Source organism: Mercenaria mercenaria, chromosome 8 (genome assembly GCF_021730395.1).
Source record: "Mercenaria mercenaria strain notata chromosome 8, MADL_Memer_1, whole genome shotgun sequence".
NCBI lineage: Eukaryota > Metazoa > Mollusca > Bivalvia > Venerida > Veneridae > Mercenaria > Mercenaria mercenaria.
Window position 1 is genome coordinate 34,255,321 of NC_069368.1, and position 22,590 is coordinate 34,277,910.

At 36.5% G+C, this 22,590-nt stretch overlaps 2 protein-coding genes across 2 annotated transcripts; both read right to left on the reverse strand.

The window, feature by feature from the left end:
* Window positions 1–4,269: 4,269 nt before the first annotated feature.
* Window positions 4,270–5,779, reverse strand: LOC128559168 (neuronal acetylcholine receptor subunit alpha-6-like). The gene is made up of 3 exons (XM_053550376.1): window positions 5,690–5,779; window positions 5,236–5,323; window positions 4,270–5,047 (listed from the first exon to the last, which is right to left on the reverse strand). The coding sequence occupies exons 1-3, from the start codon at window positions 5,773–5,775 to the stop codon at window positions 4,679–4,681; spliced, it is 543 nt and encodes a 180-aa protein (XP_053406351.1). The 5' UTR covers window positions 5,776–5,779; the 3' UTR covers window positions 4,270–4,678.
* Window positions 5,780–6,839: 1,060 nt separating this feature from the next.
* Window positions 6,840–10,146, reverse strand: LOC123565418 (neuronal acetylcholine receptor subunit alpha-10-like). Its single transcript, XM_053549109.1, has 4 exons — window positions 10,108–10,146; window positions 8,020–8,129; window positions 7,426–7,640; window positions 6,840–7,174 (listed from the first exon to the last, which is right to left on the reverse strand). The coding sequence occupies exons 1-4, from the start codon at window positions 10,144–10,146 to the stop codon at window positions 6,840–6,842; spliced, it is 699 nt and encodes a 232-aa protein (XP_053405084.1).
* Window positions 10,147–22,590: the final 12,444 nt, after the last annotated feature.

The following is a 22,590-nucleotide window of genomic DNA, read 5'->3' on the forward strand; positions in this document are numbered from 1 at the left end:
TAAAATAACTTTCATTGATGTTCCTCATGAAAGGTTGCTGTAATTTCCCTCAGGTGAGTGACCAAGGACTGTTTGGTCCTCTTGTTTGTACTCTGCAAGTTTCCTAATATACACAATTAACCTTTGTATATTTGTAGAACTATGTTACATTGACACACATATATAACACGCAAAACCCAGGCGGCCTTTTTGTGACACTGCAATGCATAATTGAAAAAAATATTTGAAAAGCGTGTATTCGGATACCTTTATCTCTTTAGAACAAAGGCGTGTACTAAATTAATGTTATATATTATGTCACCTTTGATTTCCAATTACAATCGATTGGATATCAAATGAACGGCTTAATCACTTAAAGGGTAATTTAAACTTGTAAAATAAACAGTATACGTCACATGTATTCAATTATTATATGCCCTAACTGCACTGCCACTATATCTACAGTGACTGTCACAGTTCGCATGACCTGATTCTTTGGGCAAAAAGAAAGCTAAAATAATTGAAACAAATGGAATAAACTGGTACGAAATGAATAATAAGTGAACGGTTTGGTTCGTCATTTTGCGCGTATATCAGGTACACACAACTGCCTGTAAGCCTGTACTAACGCATATTGCACGAGAGGTATTGAATTCATAATTAGACACTATGAAATATAAATCTCTGAGAGGCAGGTAGCAGTATTTCAAAATGTACTCATTGCTTTGTTGTCTTTATTTCTTCATCTGATAAATACATGTATTTTGGTTGGAAAAATTTCAGCTTTTACTCGCGGAAATAAGTGAAAAATTATACAGCAGTGGTTTGGCTTTTGAGGACTACGCATTCATATAGGAATATGAGAAGAAGGTAAATGAGCTTGAGTAAACTGATTAAAAGATATTCGTCGTACAATAGGTTACATTGCATCGAACGACAAAAAGCAGGAATACCTACGGACATTAAATTGCGCATGACCTCAAAAGTGAATCTACCGACATATGCTAATTATGGATTTTCTTCCGGATATCTAAATTGTGCCTTTATTTACTAGAATTAGGGAGCAAAATGCAAGGGTCACCGGCTCAATATTACATAGGTTCCTGGATAAGAAACGATACAATCAGATTTGCAAACTTTTTAATACTTTTGGTGGAACCCATAAGCACAGGTGCTTGTGATACATACAAAAGATGATAAAAATAGAAACTAAATAGTCAATCTTTTAGTGTGATTCTTTTGTTGCTTGTCATATTGCCAAGCCTGGAGTCTCGTTTGAGATTTGAAACAGCAAATGAACAAAGGAACCTCTATATTCTTCATTGTATATAGAACATTTTATACCTTTTTTGAACTATTTGTGGATAAATGTGTAAAGACTGATTCAACATTTTAGCTAGTATTTGATGTGCATTAAAGACAAAGCATCTTTCAGCTCAGACAGACATATGACAATCGTCAATTTCGTATCTACCGAGGAATGGGTGCGCAGTCCAAATATCCTATGATATAAAAGGAACTGTAAAAACTGTAAATGATTTAATATTGATCTTAAGCTCAAATGGAAGAAACTGAATCAATAAATTATTGATAAAACTTTGGCATCTCGGTCTTCGAGTTGTTCCAGAAAATAATATCCATTTAACGGATCTCAACATTTGTTTCTTTTTCCCATGTTTCTACGCCTACTAATAACCAACTACAACGTGCTCACGCCTGCTTACCTCTCAAATAAAGCTTGCCCACGATATAACGGACATCTTCAATTCTTAGTTATCCTTGTTACTCGGTGCTGATGACTTCTGGAATGTTATAGAAGACGAAAGAATGCTTAGTGACGATCCAAAACCGTTAAAATGTCGACTACTTTACATGTTGCTAGCCATACTCATATTGTACTTGAACATATTTGGAATATACAGAATAGTAATCATCTCCGAGAAACACGATACAGGTTCTCGGTACCATACAGACTTCTGAAGCCGTGTCATGGCATTTTCTGACGTTAAATTCCATAGAAATTATACTGACAACCGTTACCAACAAACTACGATATTAGAAACAAAATAACGGAAACCACAATTAAGAGAGTCGGCGGAGAGCCCTTTATTTTACACAAGTGTGGACATGTTCATATAGTGGTTGATTTAGGATATTTCGATATGTCGCTATGGCATGCGCGCAGCTTTTGTAAGACATTCTGTTGTGCCGTCCTGGTGCGCGCACCATCGCTAGCCAACGATACATTTAATTTTGTCTAGGTGGGTGTGTCAACACGCACAATGAAGTCTTTGTTAAACAAGCGCATGCCAATGGGAAACAGTGAAACGTTTCATTTTGTTTCGGCGTGCGCGAAAACACGCAACTACGTAAATTCTGTTGATAGCACGCGTCAGCATAAAAATCTTGCATAATCAGTTTCGGTTTATCACAATGGCGCTTACCAAAAGACACATAATATTCCAAAATTTTGCTATGGCGCCTTGGTGTGTTTGCCAGGACGAAACAACCAAGTGTGATACATAAACCGTGTGCCCGCGTCATAACATATTGTCCTAATAAGCCACTATATGTTCCAAGTGCAGTGACTACAGCAGCTACGAAATATTGCACAATATTATTGAAGTACCAAAACAACCCTACAATATTACTGACAGCCTGTCAAAAATATTTGCGCTTTCTGAATATCGTGAATATATTGTGCAAGTCTTCAAAATTGCCCACTCACTTTCATTATAATTGACAATTTCCTATATTGACAATATTATTGACCTTGTATGGGCCGATTCATAGAAAAGCTCACTAATGACACAAAGCATCCGGTTCACTACTTATCTCATTAGACCCTCTAGAAATATTCAACGACTACACCAGTTGATATATAGACTGAACACAGATCTACCAAAACACTCAACATAAATGATCACGTCACCGAAACAGATGACCTCAAAAGAAACCTTTATGACCGCAAAATAGCTAGACGCAATATGATGTAACACAACGCCTTGTTACTTTATGCTGTCATGCCATTTCTCATGTACAAATATGTACTAATTATAAATTGTAGTAAATCAATACCATCTGCATGTGTACTAACTACACGTAATGATTAAGGGAAAGTCTTATCGCATCACTTCTAAACAAATATATAATTTGTCATGCGCATGCTAAATATCATAACTACAGGACAAAAATACGCTTACTTTCGCTAAATGACTTGCCTGATATCAATAGTTTATAGTATTTTAAAAATATTTTTTTTTTCAATCCCTATTAACCTTAACATTCAAAATATAAAAATAAAAAAAAGCATAGAAAATGCGAAATCCTTCGTAAATATATCAGAGGTATATACACTTTTTATCACTTTCATTTTATTCCTTGAATTGCCCAACAAGCTATAACCTTATGTATCCTTATGAAGAGAATTACATCAACATAAAATGCCGCAGAAACAGTACTGGTATTATATCAGACATACTTCTTCAAAAACCTTTACAATAGGAATTCTATATTGTTGTAAAACATATAGAATAAGAAGGCGAAGATTGCGAAAAATTTAGGCGGTGATGTCTTGTGAAATGAATAGAAGAGCAAGAAGACAAAGAAAATGAAATGTTATATAGCAAATGTATAGAATATTACATAGAATGTACGGAAGAAGAAGGCAAATAAGAAATAAACGACGACTTCTGTGTGTGAAATACTTAATTACATCGTTTTTCCTCAAGGAACTGCAAATTGTAGAAAGGGTTCTTGATCGGAATCTAATTTTGAGATCAAGATGTAAGTGAAAACGTTAATCATGGTATTCACGAGTGAAAGCAACTTCATGAAATCATTGGATCTTTTTTTATATGTAAAACAAAATATTTTCTTTTTATTGCATGGTTTTACTAAATGCACTCTTCTCTAGTTCCTACTAATGAAAATACATTTGATATTTTTCAGTGTGAAAATACCATATATATTTCACTGTAATACTTGGAGAATTCACTGAAAAGCATATAATAAAAAGAGATATTTAAAAAAAAAAAAAACATTACTTCAAAAATGTTGGATCACACAGTCACTACTGTAAGACAAATAATAAAACGGCAAAACACGCAAGTCTGTGAAGACAAAACTTTACATCTTGTTTTAGACTACATAGTGAATAATACATTAAATACATAATATGCACATAAAAAGCAAAACAAAACAAAACAATATAAACACAGATCAAATAAAATCACGCAGTTTTAATCATTTATTGCATTACACTTTTAGAAATGCACACTTGAGGCAAACCAAACTTTTTTATCTTGTTATATGTAATCAAGAGGTCATTTTCTAGGACAATATTCATATACATTGCAAAAATTATTACTTAATTTTTTAAAAAAAATTCAAGGATAAAATTAACTCACATACTGCAAAATGAAAGATTAAGTTTGGAGGAAAACATTTTCCAGGACAGGACATATTCATAAACACTGAAAAATGAAAGCTTAAGTTTCAAGAAGTCCTTTTACTTGACAATATTCCCACATTTTCCAAAACGAAAGCTTAAGTTTTTAAAAAGTCGTTTTCCGGACGATGTTCAGACACGTTGCAAAATGAAAACTAAAGTTTCAAGAAGTCATCGTCCATGGAAATGTTCAAACACATTGCCAAATGAAAGCCAATGATTTTATGAAGTCCCTTTTCCGTACAATATTTACAAACATTGCAAAATGAAAGCTAAACTTGTAACTAGAGTAGCAAGCAAATACAAAATAAAAAACATCCTGTCAAGAACATTTGCAAGATCTCGCCACTCTGAAATGACACATTCAGCATCAAATTGACGACTGTACTGATTTGCAACATTCTTCGTGTAGTTTAATTGCTTTTCATTTTTGTCAGTTGTTGCATTGTTTAAAGGTAAGTTGTCCGCTAGTTTCTCTTTCTTCGTAGGATACGGTGATGTTAAATCGCAGTATTCACTTGTAGCTTTTAAGTCCTTGTCATATTTTTCGGTGGACACAAGTTTCTCCTTACCGTTGTATAGGCTAGCTTCGTCTGCTGAACGGTTATCTCCCATTGTCTGCAATACGTAGAAATGTGGGAAAGTACCCAGAAACAACGACAGAATAAAATATTATAATATTTATTCCTCTCCAATACTTACTTTTTTACACTATTAAATGACATTCTTCCTAAATTAGGAGTCAAACGCTGTAAAACTTTACTCAGCTATCCAAAATGTCATCAGATATTAAACTATAAGAATACCTTTCCAACAGGGTTTACTACATGTAAATTGTTAGTTCGGACGCACAACATCTTCCCTATACAGCGAAAGAAAAGTACTCTGGCCCATCTGAAAAAACAAAAACAATCCACTTGAATGTACAGATCAGATATAATTATAAAGTATCAACATGATACAGCCGTTGGAACATATAAAGGAAGATTGGTTTGTGAAATAAGGAAATGAGAGAGTGACGAAATACATGTTGGTATACACACAAATTAATAATGATACAGGGTAACACAAAAAATTAACCCCTTAGAATTTCATTAAGAAGCATAAAATGCAGACTAGCATAAAATTGATTGAGTCTGCTTACGAGAAGAAATGAAATGTGCAACGCCACCCTACGCCCACAGCAAGCTTTTGTTTTAAATGCATCATATGAATATTATGATCATTTACTGAGCTGAACTTGGAAAAGCAAGAATTTACCTTGGGACTGTTCGTCCATTAGACCCTCTATAAAACACATTAAGTACTATGACAGTTTGTACAAGCGACGCAGATACACACACCATTGAACTAGCAAAATATGTTCCTGAAATACGCAACATAAAATATAAGCTGCAAATCCTCCGTGTATGCTTAAAACTATATAATAGAGATTTATGTATTTTCCTCAACACCTAACACTTCAAGATGAACTCTATTTAACTGGGCAACACAAGGAGGATATTGTACTCTTACTCTAGGAAACAAAGAAAGTACATCCTACAGTCATGTAGTCAAAAGAAACAATAGTTTTAACAACTGGTGAAATATGATCCTCACGAAACGCACAATAAATCAAACGTATACGGTAAATGAATGAGATTAGAGAGGAAACAGCAGTGATAGGAAAAAAGAAGATATTTATGACCATAAAAGCATTAGTTATCCTTGTTCGAGTTTGCATTATCTTAAATAACAACATATTCACCACGTCTTGGGAAAGTGGTCATCCCATCTAATTAATAATAATTGAATGAGCCGTGCCATGTAAATGGTCGCAAACCCACTATGTTGGTTTTCTCATGGCACGGCTCAAATGCATTTTTTTACGTGTATAATCCACTTATACCCATATAAATGCACAAAAATTAGCATTCATTTCTCATATTTACATTTTTACGTCAGCTTGCTACAAAGTAAGTTGTTTGCTTTCCGTGAGTATTTGAAAATCAAAACAAATGTCAGGATATCGGTCTCTTCAAAATCTAAATAGAACAGCTAAAAACACACGTTCATCATACACTCGTATCAATTCAATTTCAACCTTTACCGGCAGAAAAATTAGTTTCAAGTACAATCTAATGTTCTTTTTGAAATTTTGACGTCACTTTCATATTTTACTGAATTACTTAAGATTGCGCATGCAGTTTCATGGAAAAGGACCTCATTGATAACACTACACCAATGTTGATTATACCAAAATAAAAGCTTTTTTTCTATACAAAATGTATAGTGACTGTAATTATTTATAAATGGACACATTAGAAGTAAATTGAACGAAGTTCCAAATCATGGGAAGATTTTAATGTGTTTTTACTCAGTTAAAATTCTTGATTTTACTTTAATCATTTAGGGAGACAAATAAAACAAATCATTTACCGATTACTGGGAAATTGTCTGACGATGGCGGTAGAGATTCCGAGATAAGCAGCATGAATACCGCCAAGGATAACAAAACGGTGACCTGGAGTGAAACTTTCTCCCCGGATTCTACAGGAAGTACAAAACCGAAGGCTGACACAAGGGCTGTCAACATATACGGAAATACCATTGTCAGTATGTAGAACGTGGATCGTCGTTTCATTATGACGTAGAACGTGACGTCTGGGTATGGTTCCGGACAACAGTTGTAGTATACCACATGTCGTTCTATTGGAAAATCGCTAACGGTCCATTCTGTGTTGTTGACGTAGTAGTCGAGATCACCTGCGCAGTGTAAATGTAAGAATAAGAAAGGCAGCATACAAGTACTAAAATACGGATGGGAGTGAAAATTACAATGACGACTTCGTCAAACAGATATATGAGAAAGAAACATTAAACATCTGCATAAGTGTATACACGTCTAAAGGTTATTGCAATTAACACACAAATGAAATTCGTGTATACTTCAGCAACATTGCATACTTAATGTTATTTGCAAAATCGAAGGAATACGCTTCATATAATCAGTTTACCTTTTTCGTTTCTATTAACCATGTCTAGTTCATTGCCGTGATGTGACCAGGATCCAAACTGTAGTGAACATTCCTGTGTATCGAATGGGAAGTATCTAACATTGAGTCTGCAGATAGATTTGGCTTCTGTCGGAAAGTTGTATGTCACAGAACCGGAAGACGAAATATAAGCACGATAATTCCTTATTCCGGGTAGCATTTCACCTTCGGAAAAACTGCGGTCAAAGTAAAGTAAAAATCATGCCTATATTAATGCCAACATTTCAATAAAATTGCAAAAACACTCAAGTTTTGACCTCATGCTTGAGAAATTCGTTTAAGATGTTGAATTTTCCATTAGCAGAAGCCACCCAGATACGTGGTTCTGTCTAAGTACTATAGGGACACATTGGGTCTTCCGTCTCACCCGCCACATAAAACAGCTGGAAAGTATCCATAGGACTGTGAATTAAATCGGTATAGGTTTAAATCCATTACAATTTATGAAAGTGTAACGACAGTGTTAAAGGGCTGTTTTTTGTCCTCCGGGTAGATCTGACTGACATTTTCTCTTTATTTTTTCATGATATTATCTATACCGTTTATAAGACTCACCTATCGTATAACGTGATATCTGGCACCCATATCTCACCATACGCCACCGTAACCAACGTCAGGTTGTTATATGCCGCCGGATCCCAGGTCAGTCTACAATCATTCCATCTCTGTAAAGAAAAGGAAAAGAATACAAATAGTTTTGGCCATTTAAGAGAGACAATAAATTTGCACATATTATGGTAATCTTAAAACACTTTAAACTCAAAGAGAAAAGCATCATTGATGACTTTAAATGAAAATGCTATACCAGCTGATTTCTACAGAGAGTGAAGTGTTACTCGACGCTTTTTCATAAATACAGTAAACAATCCAGCCCCTAATGAAAATATGATGACAGTTACATATTTATGTACATGATGATCATAGAGTACTTTAAAGTTTAAACTATGAAAAACAATGTTGGTTACTAATATATAACATTTGATCACTCATAAGCAGGTTATTTAAGATTTTCTGAAACTTCTTAATTTCCATGTAACCACTCTTGCAGCCCTGCCTATCAAGTAACTGATCAAAATCTAATTTCCAACTATACCTAGATATTGCGGAAAGAACTAATCTCAATGCAAAAAAAACCATTGTCAAATACATGATTATCAGAAAATGTTTTAAGTCTGGTAAAATAAATTCAGATCCACTACTTAAGGTGGAATTTAGATATAATGTTATTTATACCATACCACACATCATACATAAAAACAAGACAAAAACTCTTCAGTAGTTTGTTATGCAAATTGACATTACAATGAAATGACATATCTCTAGATTTTTACCATACAGTTACTTCATTGTTTCTACTAGTTTGTGTCGTACAGGTTTACAGGTAAATGCAGAGTAGGACTATTATTTGTGTCATTAATTGATCCCTGGTTTTGTCAAAGTAACATATAAAGTTTAACATTTACTGAAATGCAACCGATAAAGATCGGCGTGAAGTTGGCAGTACAGCAGTAGCAGCAGTAGTAGCAGTTAACTGCTGCTACTGCCAGCAGTTACAGCAGTTAACTGCTACTACTGCCAGCAGTTACAGCAGTTAACTGCTGCTACTGTCAGCAGTTACAGCAGTTAATAAGTTGTTGTTACAGCAGTTAATAAGTTGTTACACTAGTTTATGTTACTGACATTAGATATTTTGTTTCCCTTTCTTCACAATAGACATCCATATCAGTACATCTAAATGTAGTATCATGTTGGCATTTTCCCTTTATTTACTGTTATTTTACGCTCAAAATTGGGGAGAGGGATGCTCTCCCTGTCCCCACACCCTTCCTCCTACGCCCATGGTAAAGTAAGTTTCAACAAGTTTGATGTAGTTACTTCCCCTGATTTACTCGTTATGAAAATGAAAGTAGAAAAATCGCGATATACGTTTTCTTAATAAAATGAATAAATGTATTTTATAGGCATATATAATCAATGGGTTATTTTTAATGATTATTGAAGTGAAGATAGGAATAAATATTGACAAAAAGTTGCTTGCGATGAAATCGGATTTCCTGGCTCCGTATAGACAATCACAATGAAACTAGATTTATGTATCAATCCTTCGCACAAGGTAGATTTTGGAAACGTGGAAAGTTTGGGGGCCCCCAGCTCCGCCCCAGACCTTTATTAGCGGATCGGACCGGGTGGCCGTTGTAGAGAGGGTTGTCCCCCACCAGGCACGGGTGGCCGCCATTCCGGGAAAACTCTTGTTTGGGAGGAACCCGGGTCGAGGTGTGAGGCGGGGCTGGGTCGGGGGTGGCCTAAAATCGTTCCAGCAGTTAATAGGAGGTCCCTATGGGACCTTTATCTAGGGTTGAGACCGGGTGGCCGTTGTAGAGGGTGGCGGTGTATGGGGGGCCAGCATAGTGGCTATTCCGGGAAAACTCTTGTTTACTCGTGAGCGGGTCTCAAAGTTGGTTTCAGGCCATTTTCGGAATTTTTCTTTCCGGGAAACTCGAACTAAAGACTTGTCTGAGAGGAGCCCTGTCGTGCAGATGCGGGGGTGGACCCGGGGTTTCATAATTTGAAGGTTGTGGAGAACCGGCTTATACCAACCTATGTCAATGGTTATCAAATGCATAAATGCAATTGTTCATTTACTGAATGCGCGTCACTTATAACGTCTGACGTTAATTCCATGTCGTTTTGACTATGTATATTTCGACCAACTTAAAAGTCAGAATTAGCCGGGAGTAAATATTATTTGTGTTGGGGTTTTACACTCGTTTTCGTCAACATTTAATTTTTTACAAGCATAAACTCTTTGTCCACAGTAACTTATAACTGTCCCACTGAAACATTTTAATCACGAATAGAGTCACCAAACCTATGATCGCTCGATTGGCGGACGAACGCCCCAACCAGAGTGTCATTCGGTTCGATATGAGGGGTCGGGGTAATCTTAGATAAGAGACTATTTCCTACCCCCCCCCCACCCCCCTTTTTTTGTTCCTTTGGTTACTTGTATTTAAACGGTTTAGAAACTGGCAATGCATATATTTATTAACCATGGTTGAAAATGTTCATTTATAAAGTGAAAGTTAACATTGTGTGAGCCCGATCCAATTGTTGTTGTTTTATTTTTCTGTGTTTTGAAGATATACTTGTATTATTTTGTGTATGAAACAAATGCAATCAAATATTTTTAAAATTAAAAATAAAAAGCTTGTTAGCAGTTCATTTTTCATTTATTCATTATTTATTTATTTATTTATTTTATTTATTTATTTATTTATTTTTCTTTTCTTGATAGTGCTGTTTTAAAACAGACCCTGAGCGGTCATGTTTCGGGGGACACGGGTTCTGAATTTTTGCGCAAAAGTCTAGAGACGACACCGATCTTTTATATTTTATACTTCGGTTCATTCATATCATCCGATTTTTGTTTCAAGCTAAAGTTGAAAACGACAGCGATTACGCGGCTTTATCCAGCCATAATATTCACGTTTTTTTTTTTCAAATCTGAAAAAAAATACATACTGAAATAAAATACTATAAAAACTATGGAATTTTTTATTTGAGCGCTTAAATATGAATACGGTCAAATGCTGACAAAATCTTAGCCTTATATTTACTCTCTATATACATTCTTCTTCATTGTGTTCATTCTAGCTTAGATGGAAAAGAATATATCAGAAAAGATATTTAAAGCGAGCAGTATTATATCTACTCCTTTTATGAACTACGAGTAAATATTTAATTGATTGAAAATGATGAAAAACTGGATGTGAAATAAAATCTTTAGCACACAAGCTGTTTGCCGTCAACGCTTAGAACGCGGCGTCGTCAAGCGTAATGTTTGACGTTCCATTATGTGGCGAAACTAATAAAACCTCATAAATTCCTTATTCAGAAGATATTAATATCATATAGAAAACATATGAAACTGCATTGAGTGAAATAACTATACAAATAAATGACGAGGCAGTAAATCTACAGGAAACTGATCAACTGATTTTAGTGACACAATTTCTGCTGGCAGTATTACATGTAGGACACTGATGTACCAAATGCCTGATGCCAGTAACGTCAAACTGGTATAGCAGCATTTTGGAGTGCTGTAATTGCTGGCTGTAGTAGCAGTTAACTGCTAGTAGTACATGCAATTAACTGTTGTAATTGTTGGTGATTAATTACTATTAAGTACTGGTAGTAGTAGCATTTAACTGCTGTAACTGCTGGCAGTAGTAGCAGTTTACTGCTGTAACTGCTGGCAGTAGCAGCAGTTAACTGCTGCTACTGCTGTACTGCCAACTTCACGCCGATCCGATAAAGTTACATTACTACAAAACTGCAGTTAGGCTACTTGCCGGACAGTATAGAAATGAAAAGTTATTACCAATCGCAACCACAGATTTGTAGTCAGTATTTGCTCCCTTTCATTCTGTAATGAAACAAATAAGTTATAAATACGTACTCTGACGTTATATATTGCAAGTAAATGTGGTAAAACTCCAAGTCATTTTTGGAAAAAGCCTTGCGCGACTTTAGATTGACAACGCTTAACACGAGAAGTGATTTTGCTGGGATAATAAAATGATGCAAAATGTAAAAACAGAAATAAAGATTAGAAAAAAGCCCGAAACGTGCAACTATTATAACATATAATTAAAATCATATAATTTAATCATATAATTAGAAAAAAAGACATACTATGTCCAAAATCTGCCGTAGAGCGACATCCATATTGACAGTCACCAAAGAAGCGCTGTCACACAGTGGTATAAGGCTCGAGTCGTAATCTGACATCAGGTGATCATACAAGGTCTTTGCGAGTACTTGTTGTGATACCGCACCCACATAACTACCAAATAACACTGGAAAATAATTATACAGGAATCATTTTCTGATTGCTTATGCAAAATTATGTTGTGTAGAAAATGCTATAAAGATACAAAATTGCAGGTTAAACGTATTTATTTAATTAAAAACTGCACATGTATTTATAACAAGAACTAATTTACAATATGCTACAATTATAATTTTAGTTCAGTTAATTATTTTTTATTTAAGAAATAATTTATAACAAAAGAGTGTTTTAATACTATTTATGCACGGCGGGCGGTTACACGTCGGGCGTAATAATATCACCAGGGCCAGCCCGAGTGAAGTTATTTGTACGACGTATTATCGCCCGAGTGTATAAATAGTGTTAAAACACAGTTTTGCTGTAAATTATTTCGATTCTAATATGCCCTTAATCTAAAACAGTAGATAAAATATAGAAGCGCTCTTTCTTTGTCGCAACAAAAACTTTGACGTCACCGCACGTTAATGTGACGTCATTCTAGCGTAAGAGTGTTTTAACAGAGACAAGCATATTAGAATAAGAGATAAAAATAACGATTAACTGTATTAAAAGAAAATGAGGAAACTTACATGTTTGAAGGAAGCTGAATACCGCAATTATGTTAAGTAGCTGTGACCAGTGGAGTAACTTCATTTTATTCAGATTACAATGTAATCGCACAATACAAGTTATAATGTCACCACATCAAACCTGTTATAATGCAATCGCACAACACAAGTAATAATGTAACTTCACAGTACACGTTATAATGTAACCGCACCATACAATCAAGTTATAATTTGATCGCAACATAAAAGTTATACTATGACTGCAGCAAACATACACCGTAGTATATATTGGAAATTCTAGTAAAACTTGTTGTTAGCAAATTGATAAACTTTTTTTTATTATATAACTATTTATTCCGTTCTGATAAGCACCTCATGAGCAACTGTATTTAACCAATTTTTCTTGAAGCACTAGAGTAATAATTATGATATATTAAAGAAGACTTAGGTATCTAAGACATGTAAAACAAACCGTTCCGTACATAAATTAAATCCACTGACTGAAAGGTACAGATTAAACTGAATTATTACGTTGTTTTCAGCTCACCTTAGCGAGGCTCAACTGAAACTTTTAGTATCGCATTTTGTCCGTCGTTCTTTCGTCCGTCGTCCATCCGACCATATTTAGCGTGTGTTCACGAACGCACTCTCATTTTTATTTGAGTTCGACCAAACTTCCACATGCATTGTATCGCAATAAGATCATAAGCTTTCGGGTCCTTTCTTGAACCAGCCATATCAGTTAATGGGCGCCGCAATAACGGTCCCTGAAAGAGCAGACATTTCTGATCCCACCAGACTATATTGAACCCATATAGGGTATCAATATAGAAGAAAGTCTATGGGATGATCCTTTTGAAACGTAGAATGTAATCAAGCGAAATAATAGCAAACTCGGTTTGATTGATTTTGTTCATAAGAGGTAATGAAATGTGCAACACCCATACTTAGTTTATATTAGTAAACATGAAAGTCCTTCATGATCTCAAAATGACCATAAAATATAAGAACAATGAGTCAAAGTAAGGGACGAATTCATTACAGCCGCCACAAGGCACCTAATTACTGCTGTTGTGCCATGCGAAACCTTGTGGGACTATTCTCAAGAATCCCACCTATATGCAAAGGTAATGTAAATCCCGTACTTACCACATTTGCAAACCACACAATCGGATCCCGATAGGGATCTACTTATATCAACGAGGGCAATGTCCAACTGTATATTGCTGCTTCACCGGAATACCTTGCCGTAGACACGTGACATGATACTCCACCCAGTCACATTTTACTGACACCGGGCTGACCAGTCCTAGTCCTATCTGCTTAACGAGTAAGCTACTAGTAACATTTTTCACGTCTTTGATATGACGCAGTACCCAAGACATCACGCACTCGAAACGGGCGCTCTACCACTACGCTACAACGACGATTGGTCCCAATAAGAAAAGACAAGGTGATAGTTTAATGTCATATGTTTTAAAAGCCCATATACGACCCGAAACCTGATTTTAAAATAACTTTCATTGATATTCCTCATGACAGGCTGTCCATGTCGCTCAGCTGAGCGAAAAAGAACTATTTGGTCCTCTTGCTTATTCATTGCAAGTTTCCCAATAAACACAATTAGTCTTTGTTCCATTGTAGAACTATGTTAGACTGACACGCATATATCACATGCAAAATCCACGCGACTTTTTGTGACACTGCAATGCATAATTGAAAACTTTATTGTGAAAATCATGATCTGATACCTTTATCTCTCAAGAACAAAGGCGTTTACGAAATTAATATTATATATGAGCCGCGCCATGAGAAAACCAACATAGTGGGTTTGCGACCAGCATGGATCCGCGGATGCGCAGGCTGGTCTGGATCCATGCTGGTCGCAAAACCACTGTGTTGGTTTTCCCATGGCACGGCTCATATTGTTTCACCTTTGATTTCCAGTTACAATCGATTGGATATCAACTGAACGCCTTAATCACTTCAAACTTAATTAAAAACTGTAAAATAAACTATACACGTCACATGTATTCAATTATCTAAATGCCCTAACCACTGGCGCCAGACCAGAAAGAAAATGCCTCTGTACATGTAATACCCTACCCCTAGGTATTCTATAAGAACCATGGTCATGAAGAGGAAAATATACTTACCCGTTTCAATCGCGCATTTTATACCTAAAACACGCAGTTCGGTAAATGTGTACTATAGATATCAAACAAGTGGTAATTTATCTTCCATTGTGTACCGGTCACATTTCTTCAATACATCTTATCTTAGAAAAACAACGCGTAGTTTATAGTTATTTCAACGTTACACAAACAACTTGCTTGACCTTCCCTGGTGAAGTTCCGTTCTAGATTACAAAACCATTCTAATTGGCTGTTGTGAAAATATGTGTCAATCGTCGTTTTACTACACGTGTTCGCTCAAAAATGTGAAAATGCAGCATAAATGTGCAAAATGAATAAAATAAACAGAACAGATGCAGACCAATGTACGATTTCAAATTAAAGATCATATACAAGATGAATTTCATTCATCATTTCGAGTTTTAGTGTAAAATTATGATTTTTTTTTAAAATTCTGTTTTTGTTTGTTTACATTTCGCCAAACATGTGCACACTGCCGTGACCTCTAGACCGGATGTTCATTAGGGAAGGTCAAGCAAGTTTTTTCTGTAACGTTGATGAAAGCATAAAATATGTTGATAATCTCAGCAATATAGACATTGAGACAATGTGACTGGTGCACGATGGAAGATAAATTATCGCTTGTTTAATATACTAGGTACCCATTCACCGAACTGCGCGTTTAAGTTGAGAAATGTACGATTGAAATGGGTTAGTATATTTTCCCGTTCATGACCATGGTTCTTATAGAATACCTAGGGGTAGGGTATAACATGTACAGAAGCATTTTCTTTCTGGTCTGGCGCCAGTGGCCCTAACAGCACCACCACTATATCTACAGTCCCAGTTCGCATGACCTGATTCTTTGGGCAAAAAAGGAAAAAACAAACACAAAGCTAAAATAATTAAAACAAATGGAACAAACTGGTACGAGACGATTAATAAGTAAACGGTTTTGTTTATATCAGGTGCACACAACTGTCTGTACTAACGCCTATTATAGGAGTCGTGTTGAATTTGCTATTGGACACTAGGTAAATATCTTGGAGACATGCACAAGAATTTCGAAATGAAAACATTGCACTGTTGTCTTTATTTCTTCATAGATACATGTACTTAGATTGAAAAAAAATCAGGGTTTTACTCGCGGAAATAGGTGACAAAGAGCATTGTATTTGGACTTTTGAGGACTACAAATTCATATATGAAAGCACGAATATATATTAGCCGTTCCTTTGCAATTGAGATAAATAAGCTAAGTATGGTATTAAAGGGATCATGAAAAGACGACTATGAAATAAAAACAATTAAATGATTTAACATTGATGTTAAGCTCAAATGGAAGAAACTGATTCCAAAATAATTGATAAAACTTGGTGTTGGTCTACGAGTTGTTCCGTGATGAATTATTGATTTAACAGATCTCAGATAGAACATTGTTACACAACAAAGAAATGCAAATCATAGTAAGGGCCTTCCTGGCCGAGTGATAAAACTTTATTATGCTTGACACGATTGATTCTGCCTTTGCTACCAGTGTAGTCTGATCATGATCTACACTGTTCGCAATTCATTCAGTCAGTATCTTTTTGATAAGCACCCCTTTTAACAGTTAATGGTACTGTCCAGATTAAAAGATGGACACGTTCATTATAGAAATCTAGCAGGGTAAGGGTTAAGATTGCTGCCTTCAAAGCACTTTCCCTCATAGAGTGGGTACGAAATCTTGCTTGGGTCGTAGAATTTTTCATGTAAAGAAGCCATCCAACTGACTTACGGAAGGTCTGTGGTTCAGCCCTGGTGCTCGCCCATGCCTGGAACAATATCGAGAGGGGCATCTCGGGTCTTCCTCCACCGTCAAAAGCTGAACAAGTCAGCATATGACATTAATTGTGTCGGTGTGACTCTATACCAAACCCAATAGATTCAAAAAGGTCATTTAACATATACTCATATTTGTAAAGTTTTCACATATGATTTAAACACCATTAGTATTCCTGTTTTTTAACAGTACATATGATTTAAACACCATTAGTATTCCTGTTTTATAACAGCAGTACATATGATTTAAACACCATTAGTATTTCTGTTTTATAACAGTACATATGATTTAAACACCATTAGTATTCCTGTTTTATAACAGCTTTAGAAGAAATAACTTACACACAAACAATGCCACATTTTCAATGATAATAACTTTCTAAAATGGACTGGTCCATCATTTAATTTGGGCAATACCATTTGTTATTCAAGGGGTTTTCGCAGAAAATTTACTGACTGAATTGCGAACAGTACTAGTGCATATCAAGATCAGACTGCACAGACATGTCCTGGATGTTCGTAGCCTAGAATACCGCCTACCTGATAATCACTGGAGCACAAAGTGTAAATACTGAAGGCTTGGGTCTTTCCAATGAGATATGGTCATTTCTACAGCCTGTAAAGGTATATGTAAAAATTCGCGACCATAATGATGAATAATTATAAAAGCACTTTCTACTGAGATATAACATGCTTATTTAGATATAGATTTAATAACTTTTCAATAAATAAGTACTGCATTAGCTCATTTACTGTCTAAAATCTTTTAATCTTGAAATTATGCTTTACGAATCTGCAATATAGGCGCTAGCTAGAATATTTTGAACGTTAAATCTGAAAAGGTTCGATATCAGATGAGGCAATGTCTTCTTTCATTTCTTTACTGGATTATATATGCTGTATACAAATACAAGAATTGTGTGATTAAATTAACATGTAACATGTAACCTGTTTTGAGAACTTCTTACTTCTATTACTTAATGAAAGATGAGTGGTTAGAAATTTTGTTCAGTGTATACCTCGTATTTTGAGAGCTGTTCCAAAGGGAATTTCTATATTTTTAAATTGTAAAGAGCCATATTAAACAGATCATACTGTATATACATGTAGCTGTCAATTTTGAGGAAGTTCCATTGAGAACACAATGCGAGACACAAAATTTCTATTGGAAGATACATGACATATACATATTTTTCTTGGGTGATTTTTCTTCTTCTATGGCCATTTTATGAACATAAAAATTATGGTATTTTAAGTACTTCTTTTTTATCTGGCTGTGTAAGACAGTTTTACGGAGCTTGTAAACTTAATAAAGAGACTAGCAAATTTAATAACCATGGTTCAACTTATGCTGCAATTGGAACTTTCTACAGCTGGAAAACGGTAGATGGCTTAAGGACAGTCAGGGTAAGAACAACAAAGATATCAGCCAGAGTATATGTCAGGTCATTTATCATAAATAAGTACTGTCGGTTCAAGGCAAGTAAGTGAACTAAAGTACGCAGTCTCGTGACCGCTAACAGCTACATTCTCGTTTAATATTTCTTTAAATTGGGGCCCAATGAGATAAATATCCGGACGATTCAAATCTTCGATGACCTTTTTTTATGACGCAGAGTATTCCTGTTCTTCAATTATATGTCCACACTTCACGGAGTCTCTAAAAAGTGGTTTTCGTTATTTGGTTTGTAATGCCGTAGTTTGTTGATAACGGCTGGTAGTCAGGTTTATAAGGTATTCACCGTCAGAACATGTCACGAAGCTGCTTTAGAAACCTATGCTGTACTTAACACCTGTATCGTGTTTCTCGGAGATGATTCCTAAACTATTAATAATATTTTAAAATTGTACAAGGACAGTCTGAGTATGACATTCAATCAATGGTGATAAAGTTATTCTGGATCTACCAAGGGTGATCAAGTTATTCATGTTGCAGCTACCAATGGAGATCAAGTTATTCTAAAACTACCAAGGGTGATCAAGTTATTCATGCTGCTGCTACCAATGGTGATCAAGTTATTCTAAAACTACCAAGGGTGATCAAGTTATTCATGCTGCAGCTACCAATGGTGATCAAGTTACTCATACTGGATTTACCAAGGGTGATCAAGTTATTCTAAAACTACAAAGGGTGCTCAAGTCATTCATGCTGCGGACACCAAAGGTGGTCAAGGTATTCATGCTGCAGCTGCCAATGGTGATCAAGTTATTCTAAAACTACCAAGGGTGATCAAGTTATTCATGCTGCAGCTACCAATGGTGATCAAGTTATTCTAAAACTATCAAGGGTGATCAAGTTATTCATGCTGCAGCTACCAATGGTGATAAAGTTATTCTAAAACTATCAAGGGTGATCAAGTTATTCATGCTGCGGCTACCAATAGTGATCAAGTTACTCATACTGGAGTTACCAAGGGTGATCAAGTTATTCTAAAACTACAAAGGGTGATCAAGTCATTCATGCTGCGGACACCAAGGATGGTCAAGGTATTCATGCTGGAGCTATCAAGGGTGGTCAAGTCATTCATGCTGGAGCTTCCAAGTGTGATCAAGTTATTCTCAAACTACCAAGGGTGATCAAGTTATTTATGCTGCTACTACCAATGGTGATCAAGTTACTCATACTAGAGCTACCACGGGTGATTAAGTTATTCTAAAACTACGAAGAGTGATAAAGTTATTCATACTGCAGCTACCAGTTGTGATAAGTTTTTCATGCTGGAGCTACCAAGGGTGATCAAGTTATTCTCAAACTACCAAGGGTGTTCAAGTTATTCATGCTGCAACTACCAATTGTGATCAAATTACTCATGCTGGAGCTATAAAGGGGGATCAAGTTATTCATGCTGCAGCTGCCAGTGGTGATCAAGTTATTCTAAAACTATCAAGGGTGGTCAAGTCATTCATGCTGCGATAACCAAGGGTGGTCAAGTTATTCATGCTGGAGCTACAAATGGTGGTCAAGTTACTCATGCCGGAGCTACCAAGGGTGATCAAGTTATTCATGTTGCGGCTGCCAGTGCTGATCAAGTTATTCTAAAACTACCAAGGGTGATCAAGTTATTCATGCTGCAACTACCAATTGTGATCAAGTTATTCATGCTGCAGCTGCCAATGGTAATCAAGTTATTCTCAAACTACCAAAGGTGGTCAAGTCATTCATGCTGCGATAACCAAGGGTGGTCAAGTTATTCATGCTGGAGCTACAAATGGTGGTCAAGTTACTCATGCCGGAGCTACCAAGGGTGATCAAGTTATTCATGTTGCAGCTGCAAGTGCTGATCAAGTTATTCTAAAACTACCAAGGGTGATCAAGTAATTTATGATGCCTCTGCCAATGGTGATTAAATTATTCTAAAACTACCAAGGGTTGTCAAGTCATTCATGCTGCGGACACCAAAGGTGGTCAAGTTATTCATGCTGGAGCTACCAAGGGTGGTCAAGTCATTCATGCCGGAGCTACCAAGGCTGATCAAGTTATTCTCACACTACCAAGGGCGATCAAGTAATTCATGCTGCAGCTTCCAATGATGATCAAGGTATTCTAAAACTACAAAGGGTAGTCAAGTCATTCATGCTGCAGACGCCAAGGGCAGTCAAGTTATTCATGCTAGACCTACTAAGGATGGTCAAGTAATTCATGCTAGAGCTACTAAGGGTGATCAAATTACTCATGCCGGAGCTGCCAAAGGTGATCAAGTTATTCATGCTGCAGCAGCCAATGGTAATCAAGTTATTCTAAAACTACCAAAGGTGGTCAAGTCATTCATGCTGCGGACACCAAGGGTGGTCAAGTTATTCATGCTGGAGCTACCAAGGGTGTCAAGTCATTCACGCTGGAGCTACCAAGTGTAATCAAGTTACTCATGCCGGAGCTACAAAGGGTGATCAAGTTATTCATGCTGCAGCTGCCAATGGTGATCAAGTTATTGTAAAACTACCAAGGATGATCAAGTTATTCATGCTGCAGCTGCCAATGGTGATCAAGTTATTCTAAAACTACCAAGGGTGGTCAAATCATTCATGCTGCGGACAGCAAGGGTGGTCAAGTCATTCATGCCGGAGCTACCAAGGCTGACCAAGATATTCTCAAACTACCAATGGCGATCAAGTAATTCATGCTGCAGCTTCCAATGGTGATCAAGTTATTCATGCTGGAGCTACCAATGGTGATCAAGTTATTCATGCTGCAGCTACAAATGGTGATCAAGTTATTCATGCTGGAGCTACCAATGGTGATCAAGTTATTCATGCTGCAGCTACAAATGGTGATCAAGTTATTCATGCTGCAGCTACAAATGGTGATCAAGTTATTCATGCTGCAGCTACAAATGGTGATGAAGTTTTTCATGCTGCAGCTGCAAATGGGTGATCAAGTCATTCATGCTGCGGATGCCAAGGGTGGTCAAGTTATTCATGCTGCGGATGCCAAGGGTGGTCAAGCTATTCATGCTGCAGCTAACGATTGGTGGTCAAGTTATTCATGCTGCAACTACCAATGGGTGGTCAAGCCATTATTTCTTGAGCAACTAAGGGTGATCAATTTATTCTTAAACTACCAAGGGTGATCAAGTTATTCATGCTGCAGCAACCAATGGATGGTCAAGTCAGTCATGCTGCGGATACCAAGGGTGGTCAAGTCCTTTATGCTGTAGCTACCTAGGATGGTCTAGTTATTCATGCTGCAGCTACCAATGGTTGGACAAGTCATTCGTGCTGCGGATACCAAGGGTGGTCAAGACATTCATGCTGTAGCTACCAAGGGTGGTCAGGTAATTCATGCTGTAGCTACGAATGGGTGATCAAGTCATTCATGCTGCAGCTACCAATGAGTTGTCAAGTAATTCATACTGCAGCTACCAATGGGTGGTAAAAGTAATTCATGCAGTAGCTAATAATGGCGATCAAGTCATTCATGCTGCAGCTACCAATTGGTGGTCGTCATTCATGCTGCAGACACTAATGGGTAGTTAAATTATTTATGCTGCAGCTACCATGGGTTGTCAAGTTATTCATGCTGCAGCTACCAATTGGTGGTCAAGTTATTCATGTTGCAGCTAACAATGGTGGGCAAGTTATTCATGCTGCAGCTACCATTGGTGGACAAGTAATTCATGCTGCAGCTACCAATTGGTGATCAAGTAATTCATGCTGCAGCTATTAATGGCGATCAAGTCATTCATGCTGCAGCTACCAATGGGTAGTTATTTATGCTGCAGCTACCAAGGGTGGTCAAGTTATTCATGCTGAAGCTATCAATGGGTAGTCAAGTTATTTATGCTGCAGCGAAAATTGCAGCTACCAATTGTTGATCAAGTTATTTATGCTGCAGCTACCAATGGGCGATCAAGTTATTCATGCTGCAGCTACCAATTGTGATCAAGTTATTCCCCGAGTACCAGTATTGATCAAGTTACTTATGCTAGAGTTACCAATGATAATGGGGTTATTTGAGTGTCAGGAACCAAATCTCCTCAGTTCCTGCCAACTGTTATTAGCAAATATCTTTTAACTAGACATAAATGGAGATCATAGACCGTATTTTGTTATAATATCATGTTTAGAAAATGCGCTGTTACCATCAATTCTCTTTATATTACATAATAGGAAATTGTGGCACTGGGAACGCTTATTTGCGCTTGATACCTGCTCTGTATCACCCCGGGTACAAAAACTAATACATATAGAATTTTATAGTAAACAGTCCTCGTGTAGTAATCATCCGGTTCAATTAAGTTTTATCGTAATCGAATTTGGTACGCGGCTCTGT